Source organism: Triturus cristatus, chromosome 4_2, assembly GCF_964204655.1.
Source record: "Triturus cristatus chromosome 4_2, aTriCri1.1, whole genome shotgun sequence".
NCBI lineage: Eukaryota > Metazoa > Chordata > Amphibia > Caudata > Salamandridae > Triturus > Triturus cristatus.
Genome location: NC_140586.1, coordinates 162194701 through 162211288, shown reverse-complemented (window position 1 = coordinate 162211288; position 16588 = coordinate 162194701). Strand labels below are relative to the sequence as shown.

Sequence of the window (16588 nt, the reverse complement as noted above, 5' to 3'; positions counted from 1 at the left end):
AATGTAATGAAACGTTGGTAGCGAAAGGCCACAGTATCAAACAGGCATTTAAATCACAATGAAATATAATAGAAAAAGAAGTATGCACTTAACTGGCTGCGGAGCAGCAAAGAAAGAGGATGTTGTACTTGCCATAATACCTTATATACTGTGGACTCTATGGTTATACGTCATACCCTGGTGCTTATGGGTATTGTAGTTTTTTCATTTCATATACTGTGTTTTTATTGGCTGCTGAGCATTTCTAGTAAAGAAATGAGAAAGCATAATCGGAGCCTCCTGTCCTGACATAGAATTTTGACAGTCTTTCTTCCTCGGCCTTCTAGTCTTTCTTCTATGATTATGTGGACTTTTAACCTTTTATGTCTATGTTAACACACTAGTGTGTGAGTGTTGACTTGGCAGTCTGTGTCTGGATGCACAAGCTTAGTCTTGCTTCTGTGTCTTCTAGCATTCTACTAAGTTGTTTGAGCGTCGGATATTGTTTCCAACACTTGTTAAACATTTCAAGTGTTTCAAAGCCTCACACGGTATAGTAAGCGCTATATAGATGCAATTGCACTACAAACGAGACCACGCCCCCAACTCACAAAATTGATAACATACTGTAGCCAATCCGCGCGCGTGATTCTCGGCACATAATGTTTCCAGCCTATGAGAGGGGAAAGGTTTTCCACAGTCTAACCAATGAAGAGCGAAATGTCGGGCGGAGGGGCGGTCTTTAAGTAAAAGACGGAAAAGCGACGTTTCCGGGACGGCGGCAGGTAAGGGTTGCTGTGGGAATCTAGTGTGAGGGGCGTGTCTCTCAGGTAACTCTCAAGGCGAGGGGCACCCGGGCACGAGTGATGTTTTTGAGGGTCGAGTATGTTGTGCATATGTATGTTGAGCAGGAACTGGGGACGGCGGGTATCGTCGTGAGCAGTTGAAGGAAGGGGAGATGATACAGAGTGGAAGTGGGTTGTAACCGAGGACCTGGAGTGGTCTTTAGAGAGCTGGATGAAGGGACACGTTTTTGAGTTTATGACGTGAGCATGGTTAAGTGGTAGTGGTAGAGTGATTTCAGGGGACGGTAGAAAGAGGTCTTTAGACAGAGTTAGAAAAGTATGAGAACTGTAGGGCCTAATGGTCCATCGGCTGCGCTGCCGCCCCTGGTGCAGGAAACCAGGGTTCGAGCCTCAAGGTCGCGTCCAGATCCTGTGATTCTGGGCAAATCACCTAATCTCCCCGTGCCTGAATATGTAATGTGAATACGGTGCTATGTAAAGCGCTCTAATACCTTCGGGTCGAGTTTGCGCTATATAAATATGCAACAAAAAAATGGTCATAGGGTTCCGTATTACACGAGGGCAGCCGGCGTGAGCCTATTACAGACTGAAGGTGCGGGCTGGGAGCTGAAAGCTGCCCTGGGCAATATTTCTTAGTGCACTAATACACTTTTGTAAACACTGCGCCAAACAATTTATTTTCACAGCACAAACTTATAACTGTCGTAGATGAAAAGCTCTGAAGTTACAAACGCAATCTATTAAAAAAACACATACATATATGGTTAATACATCAGTACCAGTGGTGACAGAACCGAGAAGCTGAACTTCTATTCTAGAGCAAATCATACTCGTGGGCTACAGCCTACCTCAGATTTGTTTTCAAGACCAGTGATTCGTACCCCAGTCCAGCCAGCCCTGAAAATGGCTACGGTGTCCCAGCCTACCGGCGGTTTGCCAGTGTACTGTTTGACACAGGGAAGGGTCTGTGGAGTACAGGATCATTAGGGCACGAATTAAAAGCTATGCAGGAAATTGTGCCTTCAGTCAGAAGTGATGATCTTTAAGACGGGGTGGTAGGATATTTGGTCCGTAGTTGAGTCTGCCCTAGGAACATGATGGTGTGTGGTTACGAGTTTGTAGCACTGTCTTTAGGATGGATGATTTAGACGTTGGCATGTGTGCAGTTGATCCAGTGGGGTATGTAGCGGTGGAGGGCGGTAGAGAGGCAGCCCTGCCAAGTCCCACGCATCAGGCGTTAGACTAACGCATTTCAATATGGTGGTCTTCACCACCACATTAAAATATCACACATTTTTAGAGCCTGATCACCTGCGTGCGCCAAGCGAGGGTGAATTAAGCAGGTAGTGACCGTGGCGGCCGTCACACTGCATAGCACAGCGGCATCCCGACACAAATACTGCTGCCAGCAAGAACTCTGACTTCAATGCAGTGGTTGGTACTAGAGTGTCGTGCGCCCTCGGGTTCTTGCCACGGTGGGACTGGGCTCAACTGACTACATTATAAGCAGCCGAGACCCCGCCGGCCTGGCTTGCCTGACCTTTCTGAGACAGACTCTCTATCATGTGGATGTCCTACAGAACTCTGTGCTTATCTGAGGGATTTGCACTCAAGTGTTTTTTATTTATTTTACAGAGTTTTATATAGTGCGAACTGGACCCGAATCGGGTATCAGAACGCTTTACATAGCACCAGTTGCATTACATGAGGATACGTTCATTTTATGTTTTTTTTTGTTTTGTTAGGCACAGGGAGATTAAGTGATTGGCCCGGAAATCACAGGATGTTCAGCGTCATTGCCGAGACACAAACCCAGTTCCCCAGCTTCGAGGTCGACCGCCCTAGCCGTTAGGCCAACTCCTCTCCCCAAGAGTGTTGCCGTTTTCTGGCAACTTGAGCTGGCGCACCCCTAATCAGTGACTGCTTTACTCTGGCAGCTTGGGATTCGGCCGTGTGGCAGCACCTGTCTCTCTCACGAACTCACAAGTTGGTCCCTGGGTGGCATCAGGTCCCTTGTGGATACACTGTGTTGGGGAGGAGCTGTGTCTGGTTGGAGCATGCTGTGGCAGAATGTTCAATTTCCTGGTCGGCCGCTAAACCCCCAGGCACCCAGGAATTAATTGCTGTTCTGCTGCGTGCTCTGCCTGGCCCCCTAGTTAAACGGGAGGAAGCCAGTTTTCGAGATTAGACCATCTGCTCATCCCTCCTGACATCCACCTGTTGCTGTGCCCTGCCCAAGCAGTCAGAGCCCAACTTGTGTCCAGCAGTTGTCTCGCCAGCGTGAGACTCACAGTGAGTGCAGGTTGCACAGGCTGAGGCAGTCCAGCACGGCTCACTCTCTGAAGTGTTGACAGGCTAGCAACCTCTGTTGTGCCATGCCAGCAGTTCCCCTTATAGAGACTCGGGTAAGTAACACATTGATTTAACAACCCACTGCTGACCTCTAAAATGTTTGTTTGCAGAATGGGCAGGGGTGCTAAAGCAGGGCATAGCACCATGTAAATGGGTACACCTTTGCTTCATGCACTAGCAAAGTAAGACTAGGTCCTCAAGGGAAATGGCCACACACTATCCAGTGCATGGTTCTGATCAGATTGTGCTGAGTCAGAGTGCACTTGGATCAAACCGGGATAATATGCCTGGCGTAGTTACTGATGTGTTTCTCCACTGTGGAAGGTAAGATCATGCACCTAATGCACTTGAAAAATCTTGCAAAAGGAGATTGTTGCAGGCGCTTCATTGTAGCAGCAAAGAAAGTCCTTAGCTGCGCAGCAGGCTCTATTTTCCCAGCACTGTGAGACTTGGCATGTCAGAGATAATGCAGGTGATTAATGTTCCCGCTGGAGATACGTAACAGAAGTTGGGAGGGCCCCCTGCAAGGTACACTGAGGCCCCCTCCCCCTGGATTTAATCCAGAGTTCTAAGGTACTAGGTACTGTGCTGAGGGGGCCTGTTACACCCCTGGGTTAGAGTTATGTCTACTGTCAGTTTTGACTCCTGCTGCAAAGTTCGAGTTTCTCGTTACTCAAATGTGTGATTTCTGATATGTCTCTTTCCTTGGACATCACTGCATGATTTTGCTCGATAGAAAGTGTCACTCAGTCATTAAATGTCACTCATAAGTACACTGAAACTATGAAAATGTCACACATAAGCAATCTGAAACCTTGTCAGCTATGGAGAGGGTGACACCGGAAGTTGTGGGGACTGAAGTTAGAGGGAGGGTCTGAAAGTCATGGGTCAGGGCAGCCAGGGGGGCAGTTGAAGGACTTGCATTTCTAGAAAACAGAATGGGGGAGAATTGAGCCTCCCCTGTAACCAGGTTCAATCCACCTCTCCACTTTCCTAAAATCTCCTCCATCCCTGGTGACAACACTGCCCTTTCTTTGCACCATTACAACATAGACATTTATTTCCATTGATTTTTCTGCTAGGTTTGCATGCCCACCTGTCAAAACAAGAACCAGGCATGGCACGAGTTTTGCAAAGGAATCAAGCTGAAATACTAGCTCGGGGTCATGTGCATCAGTGATTTTATTAACCCCTTACCATGGTGAAAAATTGCTAAGTTATATACTCTCAATATCTGCACACTCTAAGGAAACTATATAGGGGAAGGCGTCCCTCATTCTGCTTGGTTGGCCCCGAAACCCATCAGATTTTCAGAAAATATTCTACAAAATGAAAATTCCACCAACCTTTCTTGTATAGAATCTTGTCTGTGGTCAAGCTCCTCTGGGTCTCCTGAGTTAGAGATTATTTTAGCAGGTATGCATAGGTGCGCACATAGATTGTCTCCCTCTCGCCACCACACCCTCTGCCTGAATTCTTCTGAGAATCTTTGTAGGCCCTAGGTAGAACCGACTGTTTTTGGAAAACAGCTCTGTAACTGTAGAGAAAAAAGGAAACCATATATTTTGTGATTTTAATTTGAAATAACTAATAAGATTGTGGCGGAGGGTGGAAAAGTTGTGTAAATTAGTAACATCCGGTAACAAATATTGCTCCTTTCATGGACAGGCGTAGTAGCACTGAATCCCCACTGTCCTTTAATGTTTTCTGGGCCTAGTCCTGTCTGACAGGACCTCTCTAGCAAGTACAGAGCCTGTACACGGTCCAGAAGCAAGATGGGCTCTCCCAAGCACAATGAAATATTACAGTGTGTCTAGCATTCATTACAGGCTTGTGTTTCAGATGGAGGGAACAGATATATAAATGCATGGTTGGAGTTGTGCTGCATAGATCGGTCAAACTTAGTGTACATTATTGCAATTCAGATTTGTTGTTGGGTTGGAGGTCATTTCAGGGGTGGCCCTTCTTAAAAATTGATACAAACTAAACCTCTTTACAAATGAGGGTATGTTTTCCAAAGCTACATTTATCAGTGCTGGTGATTTCAAACGGCCCTGTAATACTTTGGATACGTTTCTCTATTATAGACTGGTGAGCTCCATGAGAATCTACATATTCAGCGGCACCTGACAATATCAGCGTCCTGCATTATGCCATTTTTGCTCAGGGTTCAGGAGATGGGTCTCCTGTACCTATAGTTCAGCGGCATCTTAACTAAAGGAGCTAAGAGAGCAAAGGGCCAATAGGGAGAAGCCCTCAGGATTCAAATTCTAGATAAGCAGTTGCAGTATATTTTCACAAAACATACAAAAGTAGTTGTGCTATCACTACAAACGTATACATTTTAAATTTACACATTAATTCAACAATATGCCAGCTCGTTTACACAAAATTGGTCCTGCAATATTTCCGGCTTGCTCACGATGCAGTGGTTGCTCTGGCGATGTCTAACATTTAGCATAGTTATGCCTCCTAGTGCAGACATTTTGTATAGTTGTTTGGGATAATATCTACATAACTGGGACACAGCTCCTCTTAATTCCATAGAATCATAGTTTAATCATACACATGGAGTTCGTAAAAGCTATAGAGTACGAGTGAATCTCACGCTGGCATTAGTGAGTAACATGGTTTAGTGGGCCACACCATCCAAGGATAGTTAGCTGAAAAATACTGTGTTTTGCGAAAATATGTAAAAAGAATACTGTACAATGATACCAGTTGAGTATAGATCCCAAAACATATGGAAGGAGTACTGTATATGCTTTAAGATTTATATTAATTGTTATGCAACGCAGTGGGGCCGGATATCTGGAGTCACAAGTAAATGCAATAATGATATTACACTCTTTCAGGCTCGAAACCTAAGGCGCACCATATAACTCCAGTTGATGCCCGAATAAGGTGTGTCAAATCTCGGACAGTGGGACATATATTGTACATAAGGGAGTTACACTTTCTTGTTATGCCCATTATCTTTCTTTTTAAGTATTAATGTAACAGCATTGTTGGGATAATGTGATATGCCTGGTACCACATTGTCATATTTTACATGTGAAAGTTAGATACATGTTCTGTATTAATGTTGATTTGAAAAAAGGTATTAAATATGCCAACACTATTTTAAGACAGTTTGAAAATAATCTGTTTATAATCCCGAAAAATGGCTTAAAATATCAAAAACTCTGGCGATATCTACAGTGAACTAATTTTACCCCATTATGAGGGAGTGCAAATCTTTCATTAATATTTGATCAACTAAGCCAAGCGTGTAAAATGAAACATCTGTGTAAAAATCCTGCGACCAATCTTTTTTACATCGAAATTAAACCCATTCAAAATTAAGGCGGAAAGGAAAAATCAAAACAATTACGTTACATTATAGCGACAAACAGTGAATTAATTTGTAAAGGTATATTTTAAAAGATTAGCAATAGAAAGGGGTTCCCAGCAATATGTTTTACCACAAAAACAATATCATGTTACAAGGCACACTTAGATGTGAATGGGATAATGGGTTTAAATCTAAAGGAGCTCAAAAATTAAACGTATCTAGACATGAGAATAAAGGAGAAAAATCAGACCTTCAAACATTTTGCTTTACTTTCATTCAATTTGAAGAAAGGATTTACGTTTAGAAATGATTATATACTTTACACATCATTGGAATATCTTCTCTGTGTAGATGAACTTCTGCTGTTCAGTGTTCTCCAATTCCGTTAAATTGGAGACCGGTTTGAAGAGAATAATAAAAACATGGAATCAAATAGTAATCCATCTTTACAACCAATTATGATGGGCATGACACGAGCAATAAAGATGAACTGCAAAAGTTATTTGTCTGAAATAGATCTTGCTACATTTAGCATAAAGAGATTGTGGGAAGATTAATATGCTGTGTACGGACACCTGAATTGGAGAGTTAAATCAGAATGGAATAATGACAATCCACTTTAATTGTTAAAGAATTACTTTTTCCACCTGTTGGGAAGCATTTGCGGATAAGGATGTTATGTGTAATTCTTTATTAAATGATTGAATATCTGTGTCTGCTTGTATAACCAAATCCCATCAAATTTTATTTCATGCATTGTAACTCCTAGGATGTCCACATAAAGCACAGTGTTCTAAAATACACAGTCAAAATGACTGGAAATAAAAGCTGAAATGTGCCTAGAACATTAATTATTACATTCAATATAAAGGCAAAAAACATTTTAAAAAGTTAAAAATATAAGTACAAAACATTGTATGTGGCAGCTTAAGTTGTAAACACATAGCCTCTATGGTTGTGCGAGCAAAAAATCTTAGAAAGAGGGGTCTCAACCATTGACGACTATATAAAAAGCAAAGCTGGGCATATAAATAGAACATGTTTTAAATCCTGATTTCCGTTCTTGCAAAAGTGACGTGCTTGAAGTGTCATACCATTTAGATGTTACTACATTTAATGGAACAATATTTAGACGGATTAGTGCGCAGAGGCATCTTACCCCATGGGCCACATTCCATGACATACAATGCTGTGATTTGTTCAAAATATAGTAATTCATTACTGAATTGAAATTTACATTATTCATATAAGAATCGAGATCCAAACGGTAACTTAACTTGCAAGAAGCTTGCTTAAGAAAACCTTTACGCTGAGACATCGACCTAGAAGAGCCCAAGCTTCTATCAAGATTAAATTGCTCGAAAGCATACTGTAAATTCCTAAAAAAGAGAGCTTTGTCTCTTCTCAGTTTAAAAATGTCTTTAAACATAAGGTGTCGTAAGGAATTACACTCATTGTTCATAATGCAAGGACCCCCATGCACCACTTCCGCCAACCCCAGTACCAACAACCTTTTTAGACCATGTTCTAATCTTAATGCAGCAGTTGAGGGCTCACATATCGAGTAATAGACATCTCCTAAGTATTCGCCCTTCAGATTTATCTAAAAAAAACTCCACTTTGACTCGTCAATTAGTGCGATGACATAGAAAAGACTAGGTGGAATTTTGGCCCATTACACTGAGAGAAGATGGTTGAAGAGCCCCCTAGCCTCTGCTTGGGCTTTACACACTCTATTGCATATGTGTTCCGAGTCATTTAGTGTACTGGACATTATTTTACCTAAAAAGATGTAGGAGTGAACTATTTCCAATTTTTGTGTAACAAGCTGCCATGAGTAGTTAGAGTGCACTCTGTTTCCCTGAAAGCACAACCCCTTGCTTTTGGTGGAGTTAATTTTCCAAAAATGTGCTCCGGGGTACTGTTGTAGGGCACCTAGTCGACGGGGTAAACCTTTAGGGGTTAAGTCCAGTATCATGATGTTGTCCGCATAAGGTAGGGAGATCACTGGACGACCGCCAATACTGGGAGGGAATCCCATGCTTTAAGATAAAAAAAAAATGGAGAGATCTTATATATAGAGGAAGAAGAGCAGAGGGGCAAGCAGACACCCTTATTTCAGAACTTATTTTGTAGGGATAACTGTAGACAACCCCAGATCCCCACCTAACAGTATTTCGCACTAGGTTGAAGAGTGGAGAGCAATAATCAGGTGCAATATGATACTAGACATCCCAAGATGATCTATTTTTTTCCCCACAGGGTTGGACGATCAACCTCATCAAACATTGTGGAAAAATCTATAAAGGTAGCATAGACCGGGTACTTCCACTATTTCACATATTTTTAAGTAATGTGTTGCAAAGCTGTGATGTTATCTAAAGTGCAGTGCTTTTTCCTGAAACCAGATTGTTCTAGTGGAATAATCGTGTTCTCCTCAACCCAGGAATTAAGATGCTCCAACAGACATCTAGTAAAACTTTTGCACACCGGGCCTATTATTGCAGTTTGTCAATAATGGGTACATTACAATCACCCTTCTTAAATATAGAAGCAATAATACTTCTGTGGTTATAACAGTAATTGAAGAATGGAAGCAAAGCCTGAGCCCACAGTTTTGTTTCCCTTTTTATGACCGAAATCGGGACTTCGGATCCTTTGCACCAGAATCCCACAGTGCGCTAATTGAAGACTCAATCCCACTAATAGAGGGCGGACCATAGCTAATTAGCATCATCTCAGTCAGTGGGAAGATCTTCAACACAGAAGTCAACACCTGAATTGTCCACATAAAATTTGCTAGTAAAACTGTTCCATACAATCCTCACTAATGGAGATGGGTGGGATCTCACTCTTGCCCCACTGCAGTCGGCAATGAGTTCCCAGAGCGTATGCACATGTTTTCTAAATGCAGCTTCTCCTAAATTGATCCAGAGTCAGTCGCAGTTTTGCTTTCTTAAACTAGCAGAGATATTAACCAGGCTCTATCTTTTGAAAAGGAGACAAATTGAGATCTAACAATTTTGCTTGTATAACCATATTTGTGGAATAGAAATAGAAAAGATATTAATGGATTTGGTCTCCACAGTGGTACATATGCAAGAAAACCGCATGAGTTAAAAGCGCTGGAACAAGTTAAAACTTTACCTACCACTTCTCCGTTAAAAAGAAAGTGATAGACTATTCTCTCATGTCAGTACTGGAGCACCTGAGCCAAGGAACAAAATCGCATAAGAACTTTGCATAGGAGCGCCTGCACAATTTCTCTTTGATACATGGACAAGGGCTAAGAATTGTGTAGTTTCAAAATGCCTTTGGCCCAAACCACGTTTTTGTAAATAAAAATACATGATCACACAAGCTCTTCCCAAACGCTGGTACTGCTTCTGCCGGATACTTTCCGAAAGGCACCTCTAGATTCAAGATATACATATATATTTGATCAAGACCACGGCTGTGGTCGAAAAGCGTCTTTTTGCTGCCGAATGAAACAACTTACCAGTTATCAGTGTGGCTCGAGAATCATTTCCGGATTGATTTTTCTGCTGAGATATATATCTCAATGCATATATCCAACACAGTCTGCAGGAATACTTTAAAGATGTGCCTATCCTTAAGCACCATCACAGATTTTAAAATTGCTTGGTACCAGCCTGCCTTAAAATGAAATGGTTGACAAATTTCAAAACCACATAGGAGAAACTCAAAATCGCAGTATGTTTAAGTAGGGGGACGAAAAGCAACCCGTGAGAAGATACCAGAGGAGAAACTGCTTGAGCTTCAATCTGGTCTGTGGATAGCTTCAATATTTTGCATCTTCCATGCTCGGCAAAGAATTTGATCTCTCTGGCCTCCAGTGCCCGCCAGAGCGTCTTTGAGCTGGAGAAGTTCACTGCCTTCAGTATGAAGCAGAGCATTAAACAGAGCTGACCACTCTGAGCCTTCGAATGTTTGGCTCTTCGGTCTACCTTCTATTGTATTGTACTGGCATTTATTCAGCTTTTTTCTCCCCACTTGCAATGCCCAAAAATTCAAACCTAATCCAAAATTGGCAGTATTGGCTCTAGTGTGTGGGCCTATCGACATATATCAAAAGAGAAAGCAGCATCTGTTTGCAGTGCAAGTGGAATATAAATGCTTGCTGTTTTAACAGTAGGAAATAAGTTAGAATTATGAATATCACTAGACTGGCTTTTTTGCCTGGAATGCCTTGAGTAAATGTCCAAAGTCAAGGGCGTTCAGCGACCCTGTTTTTCTGTAACTAAAATGCATCATTCCTTACTCTATTTGATACAGTAAATATCAATTTCCTGTTTTAACCGTGTCTGTTTATTGGTTTCTGTTTCAGGATGAATGTGGGGGTCGCACACAGCGAGGTGAACCCCAACACACGGGTACTGAACAGCCGCGGGATATGGGTGGCATACATCATCCTGGTGTTCCTGTTGCATGTCATCCTGCTGAGCATTCCCTTTTTCAGCGTCCCAGTAGTTTGGACCCTCACCAATGTAATCCATAACATGGTTAGTAATGAAAGAGGCATGTAACGCGCATTAAGAAGGGCATCCATTTTCAACATCTGAAGGCTACATTTCTAGAGGTGTGCATGATGCACACTTCCATTCAATTCTCACACAGCATCATACCCACTGTGCTTACTCACATTGACAAAGAACCTTTAACATAGCGGATAGTTGCTGGATAAACATGCATCAGCGCATCACTCTCAGAGAAACTGCACACAAAACATTTTTGCTTTTAGTGCTGCGCCTCACCCCTGAGAAGCAGGTTAGCATTTGTGCTCATTGAGTAAATGGGCATAAAAAAGAATTATAGCAAGTAGAAAGATTATCAGATATTCTCTCTGGTGTATTGAGTATTTTTTTTAATTACATTCTGCTCTAACTGGTTCTTTCAAATCTGCACCCCTTGCTATTCACTTCCAAGAAAGCAGTGAGTTGATGCGCTTGGTTATTCTTGACCGATACACAAAGCACCTACGGATGTTGAAAAGATGATCTTTGCAATGCAAAAGATCAGAGTTTTTGGTTTCCTTCAGCAGGACTGCATGTCGCAGGAGTTTGTGTGGCTTAGTTACACTTAACAATATTCTTTCATTTTCCTACTTTGCTTTCTCCCAAGGTGATGTACTTGTTCTTGCACACAGTGAAAGGCACGCCGTTTGAAACACCAGACCAGGGAAAGGCTCGTCTTCTGACGCATTGGGAACAGATGGACTACGGTGTCCAGTTCACATCTTCTCGCAAGTTCCTGACCATCTCTCCCATCATCTTGTGAGTTCTGATCCAATGTCCCATATTCTTTTAGTCTAATCTGTTTTTCACGTAGCAAAGATTGGACACATGTAGTTTACAGATCACACAATTCATTGTTAATCAAAGAGGGTGTAAAAGTATAATGTAGTGACCTGAATTGGCCTTACTTTGAGACGCTCCCCATCATGAAATTTGTCCCCGACTTCCGAAAGTTGATGCCTCCTTCAGGTCCCTCTCAGTTTTAGAAACTGAAGCTTTTATGTTCTAAGCATGGCTATAATTAGTGTAGAATCCTTGGATAGCTAACAATATGCAGTATTCTTAATGTTTTCTTTCCTATCTTCCCTTTTCTGTTTTAACAGGTACATCCTCACCAGCTTCTACACCAAATATGACGCAGCACACTTCCTGGTGAACACAGTCTCGCTACTCAGTGTCGTCCTGCCCAAACTGCCCCAGTTCCATGGGGTGCGTGTGTTTGGCATCAACAAATACTGATTGGGATATTCCTACTACACTGCAAGGCTTCATTCTTAGTGAACCTGCAGTTTCTATACAGGCGATGGAAATTTACACAAAGACATTGTCAGTTTTCACCAGTTATCTGCCAATTGGACTGCCAGATTTCTCATTTGGCACCATGAGGGTATGCCATTAAATAAAGGAGGATGAAGGACATTGTTAGTAGGAAGAGAGGGGGAAGAGTGTTAGTTGGAGCCCCATTTCATTCTCATACTTGTAGATTACACAACCAAGTAGTTTTATTCCTGTAGCCCAGGTGAATGCTCACCTTCCCAACAACAAGTGCCTTTAAAATAGTAGATTCAGCTCTGTGCCATGTAACGGGCAGCCTCAGTGTAATCTGCACTTGGTACAGACATGGGTAGGGCATATATACAGTGTGCACACCCAGATAGACAAGGCCACAGTAATGCAACAAGTGGTGTCCATCTTAGGGTTAGTCAAAATATCAGTGCATGATTTCTGTTCTATGGGGCTGGTGAGCTAAGGCTGTCCCCTTACGAACATTGACAAAGTAGTGAAGTACTACCTGACCTCACTGCATGCTCTACAGTAGCCTCTGCCCTATCCACAGACTCTTTGGAAGCCTATTTCAACAAGATGTTGTAAGTAAAAATATCAATGTAATATGGCTAATGAGTGGTGCTCCATTCAATTTGCATGCAGTAGCACTGAGAATTAAACCCTCTCCCTCGTGACAATGTTTGTTGATTATAAGATGCTCCTGTCTCTTTTTGAGGCTTTTCTTTGAGGAAGTAAACTTTTCTTACCTGTGTGTGAAACTGGTCTGTGAGAACAAGACTCATGTGCCCCTATACAAAGCTGCCCTGGGAAGACTAGATCTTTGATTCCCTAAGTGAGGCAGCTCCAAGGTAACAAAATAACTGCTTCCCACGTGTGTCTGATCTGTGGGAAAGAGAGCTTTGGTTCCTTGTGTAGGAGGATTCTTTGTGGGAACGAACCCTTGATTCTGTTTTTGAAGCTGTAATGTGAGAATGAGACTCTTGGTTGCCTGTGCACAAGGCTGCTCTTCGAGAGCGAACCATTAGTTCTGTGTATGAAACTGTGCTGTGGGAACAAGACTAAGTGCTCCCTTTGTATGAGACTGCTCTATGAAAATTAAGCCTTTTCTTTTCATCTGTGAATGTGTGCAGGTTTCCTCTGTGTTGGACGCAGTGGCGGCTGCTATGGAACAGGAGCGGGGGAGCAGGATAAAAAAAATTTCACTTACCTGATTATTGCCACAGCTTCCCCACCTCCTCTTTCGCTGGCTCCCGTCAGCACACAGGTGCCCTTAAGCCAATCACAACGCTGCTGTCACCAGCATGACAGCAGCGTTGTGCTTGGTCTGGGCGGCCTGTTTGGCCGCTAAGACCGTGCCTGGGAGCCTTGGGACTGTTCCCACCCGTCTGTGCAATAGCCAGGTGGAGAAATGCTAAGTGCGCATGACTGGCCTGCCCAAGACGACCGGCCAAACCTTCATGTGCACTTATGGTGCACCAACCACTCCTCCTCCCTGTGACTCCCAGCCCCGCCCTAACCTGGCCCCATAGCCCTTACTAAAATTAAAATGATGATAACGTTATCATTTTATTTTTCCTTTTTCCACTGCTCTGAGAGCAGTGGGCGATGCTCCTCCACCATAGCGGAGGAGTCGCGGCTGGTGGGCTGCTCTATGCAAACAAGACTGGGGCTCTGTGTGCAGAAGCTGCTAGGTGACAGCATGAATCTCTACTCCATATAAGAAACTAGTCTGCTTGTCCCAGTGGTTCCAGAGGACTGATTTGCTGTTTAAGATGTTTGCTGGCGAGAGTAGAAACCTGCCTGCTTAAAGTTGTATGAATAAACACATTGCAATGCAATATGTATGCTCAGGGACTCACCTAAGACATTGACTGCACACAATTTTCAGAACTGCTTTGTAATGTCTCTTGAAAAAAAACGCCCATGTTTTTACATATCACATGGATTTAGGGGAAAATCGAGGTTTGGACAAACTTTTATACATATTTAGCGTGTGAAAAAATACACTAACTTAAAAGACAAATGTGCCTATACTCATTTTCTCCTGTAACCTCTGTATATTTTTATGTACATCTGATTTCGAAAACAATGTTGAGCTGGTCTTCTATAATAAAATACTGTTATGAAGTGTAACATTACCCATTTGCTGTAGCTAAAGTCTTATGTTCCTTCGACGCGCCCCTTTATTGGAGATGTAATTACATTGTTATTACTTAGTCTGACCTGGGGTTCATCACCCTCTTCTATAACAACTTTGGCATCAAATTGATAAACCCCACTGTTTGACTAGACACACTCCTCTTTCGCAGTTCGGTCAGGTCTGCATGCGTCCACCCAACCCCATTAAAAATGCATCTGGTAACTATTAACTTGGCTGTTCAGCCTCGAACTGATTCCTGTGGCATGTTTTACTACCTGCTTTGTGGCAACAGTAGATTCTGCCACAAGCCTCTAAGCATTGTCCACCCAGCCAAACTTTGACTGGTCTCATGTAGTCTGGCATGGAGTACCTGGTGTTTGCCAATACGTGCATTAGTCTTTTAAATCTCCCTCACTGTCAGAGACCAGTGCATTCTTTAAAGTCTTGCAGAAGTTCATTATAAACACATTGAAAGCGAATTTATAGAATTCCAAATATCCACCTTTGTGGCACTAAACAGGATTGTAAGTTGGATTTTTTCATGTTCACTGCGGTATGGGTAAAAAAAACCTGTTACCTGATGTGCCATTTAAAGAAAAATGTTGTTAACATTCTCTGAGAAGATGTTATGCTATATGTTTTGCACCTAACATAAATCTCAGCCACTCCTTTTTCTGCTGCTGTATTGGCATAAGGACCGCAGCATGTTTCTCTATAAGTCTAGTAACCAAATGACACCTTAGCGCATGCTTTCAACCTGTAGTTTTCAGAGATTAATGGTTAAATATTATCAATTTGTAAAATCGAAAAAGAGACGCCACAAACCCTTTGCTCCCTTTGTTCCCCTGGGGCTTCTTTCTCCAGAAATGATCAGACTTATTCTTGCAGAAGGAAAATATGCTCAAATTAGACCATCTTCACGCAGGCAGCTCTTGTCTTAGCACAGTTGAATTGTATTAAGTAGCTGTTGGGTACTACAGCCAGCATTCACTCAACTGATGTCGTATTCCTCTATTGTTGTGGACCATCGTCTGACTGAGTTACTATGACCCAAGGGTGTTTCTTTGTAGTGGTTCCGCCTATTCCTCTTGTCTGAATGCGGTTTTTACGCTTCTCTGTTGATACAGGCTTTTAGCCATAGAGGGCTCAGAAAGCAATTCCTCTCCCTTGTGAAATATCAATGCTGTGTAGAACTCCTACGGAAGTGTACCCTCTATTGTATGGCCCAACTTGGACTTTGCTGTGTCATTCTCTTTTTCTGATTGTTTAATTAGTTTAGTTTGCTTAAAAAACAAAGTTTCATCATCAAAAGTCATGCTGAGTATTAGTGCCTGAATCCTTTTGACATAATTTCTGAAAGTCACAGCTCTGAATATCATTCCTAAAAAATAACCCTGTGGTTGTAAGCCTTCTGAATATTTGTGCCGCATCACACCTAAATTTGCAGTAATACAAGCTTCAGGGATAGTCGCTTCCTCTTTACTAGTTTATCAGCATTCCTTCCATGTACTTAGGTCGAAATTAGATTTATTATTGCATCTCATCCACCTGTCTGATGTCGTCTTGCTCTATTAATACTGAAAATTAGATACATTGTGGGTGCTAACACAATTCATATCGTACTGCCCAAGATCTCATTTTACTCTGGGGAAATGCTACTTGGATCGTAGTAACTATACTTACAATGGCAGGGGTGGTGTCGTTCCTGTGCAAACAGTGGGTCAACAAGAGCATATTTGCACTTTGCGATTCTTCAAGTCATTGCACTGATCTCATTGGGGATTAAGCCAACTCATTGGAGGTCTTAGTAAATCCCCCAACTCTGGAACTGGCGGGCATCTTGAAATTCCATTAAAGAGCAGATCAGAGTATGAATCGGGTCCGTCTTTAGGCTGGAAACATTAATTGATAACTGTACGAACATGTTATGTATGTTGAAACATCGCCTTAAGTTAGTGCACTCAAGTCATAGTAAGATCCCACCACTTACTCGACCTAAACTTTAAGTTTGATTAAAGATCACCCCTTTCTGCTGTGTACCTTGGGCCTGCCAACTGACACGAATCTACAGCAAAGGCTCATGTGTAGTGTCACCATAGCTGTTTAATTGAACATGCTCCTTGCTTTTATTCAATCTCTTTATATGGTGACAACA

At 42.3% G+C, this 16588-nt stretch overlaps 1 protein-coding gene across 6 annotated transcripts; it reads left to right on the top strand.

Annotated features, from left to right (window-relative positions):
- Positions 1-336: 336 nt before the first annotated feature.
- Positions 337-14431, top strand: ORMDL2 (ORMDL sphingolipid biosynthesis regulator 2). Of its 6 annotated transcripts, none has more exons than XM_085600917.1 (5): positions 710-764; positions 5993-6041; positions 10820-10994; positions 11614-11765; positions 12110-14431. In XM_085600917.1, the coding sequence occupies exons 3-5, from the start codon at positions 10821-10823 to the stop codon at positions 12243-12245; spliced, it is 462 nt and encodes a 153-aa protein (XP_085457043.1). In that variant the 5' UTR covers positions 710-764; positions 5993-6041; position 10820; the 3' UTR covers positions 12246-14431. The 6 variants fall into 6 exon arrangements, with proteins under 6 accessions (XP_085457040.1, XP_085457043.1, XP_085457041.1 ...); XM_085600916.1 differs by having other exon boundaries at positions 752-809; XM_085600914.1 differs by lacking the exon at positions 5993-6041 and having other exon boundaries at positions 337-764.
- Positions 14432-16588: the final 2157 nt, after the last annotated feature.

Bases quoted from the DNA above. Each gene is read 5' to 3' on its own strand.
- ORMDL2 (XM_085600913.1), top strand. The intron at 10,995-11,613 runs GTTAGTAATGAA...CTTTCTCCCAAG, and splicing joins CCAATGTAATCCATAACATG to GTGATGTACTTGTTCTTGCA. The intron at 11,766-12,109 runs GTGAGTTCTGAT...CTGTTTTAACAG, and splicing joins ACCATCTCTCCCATCATCTT to GTACATCCTCACCAGCTTCT.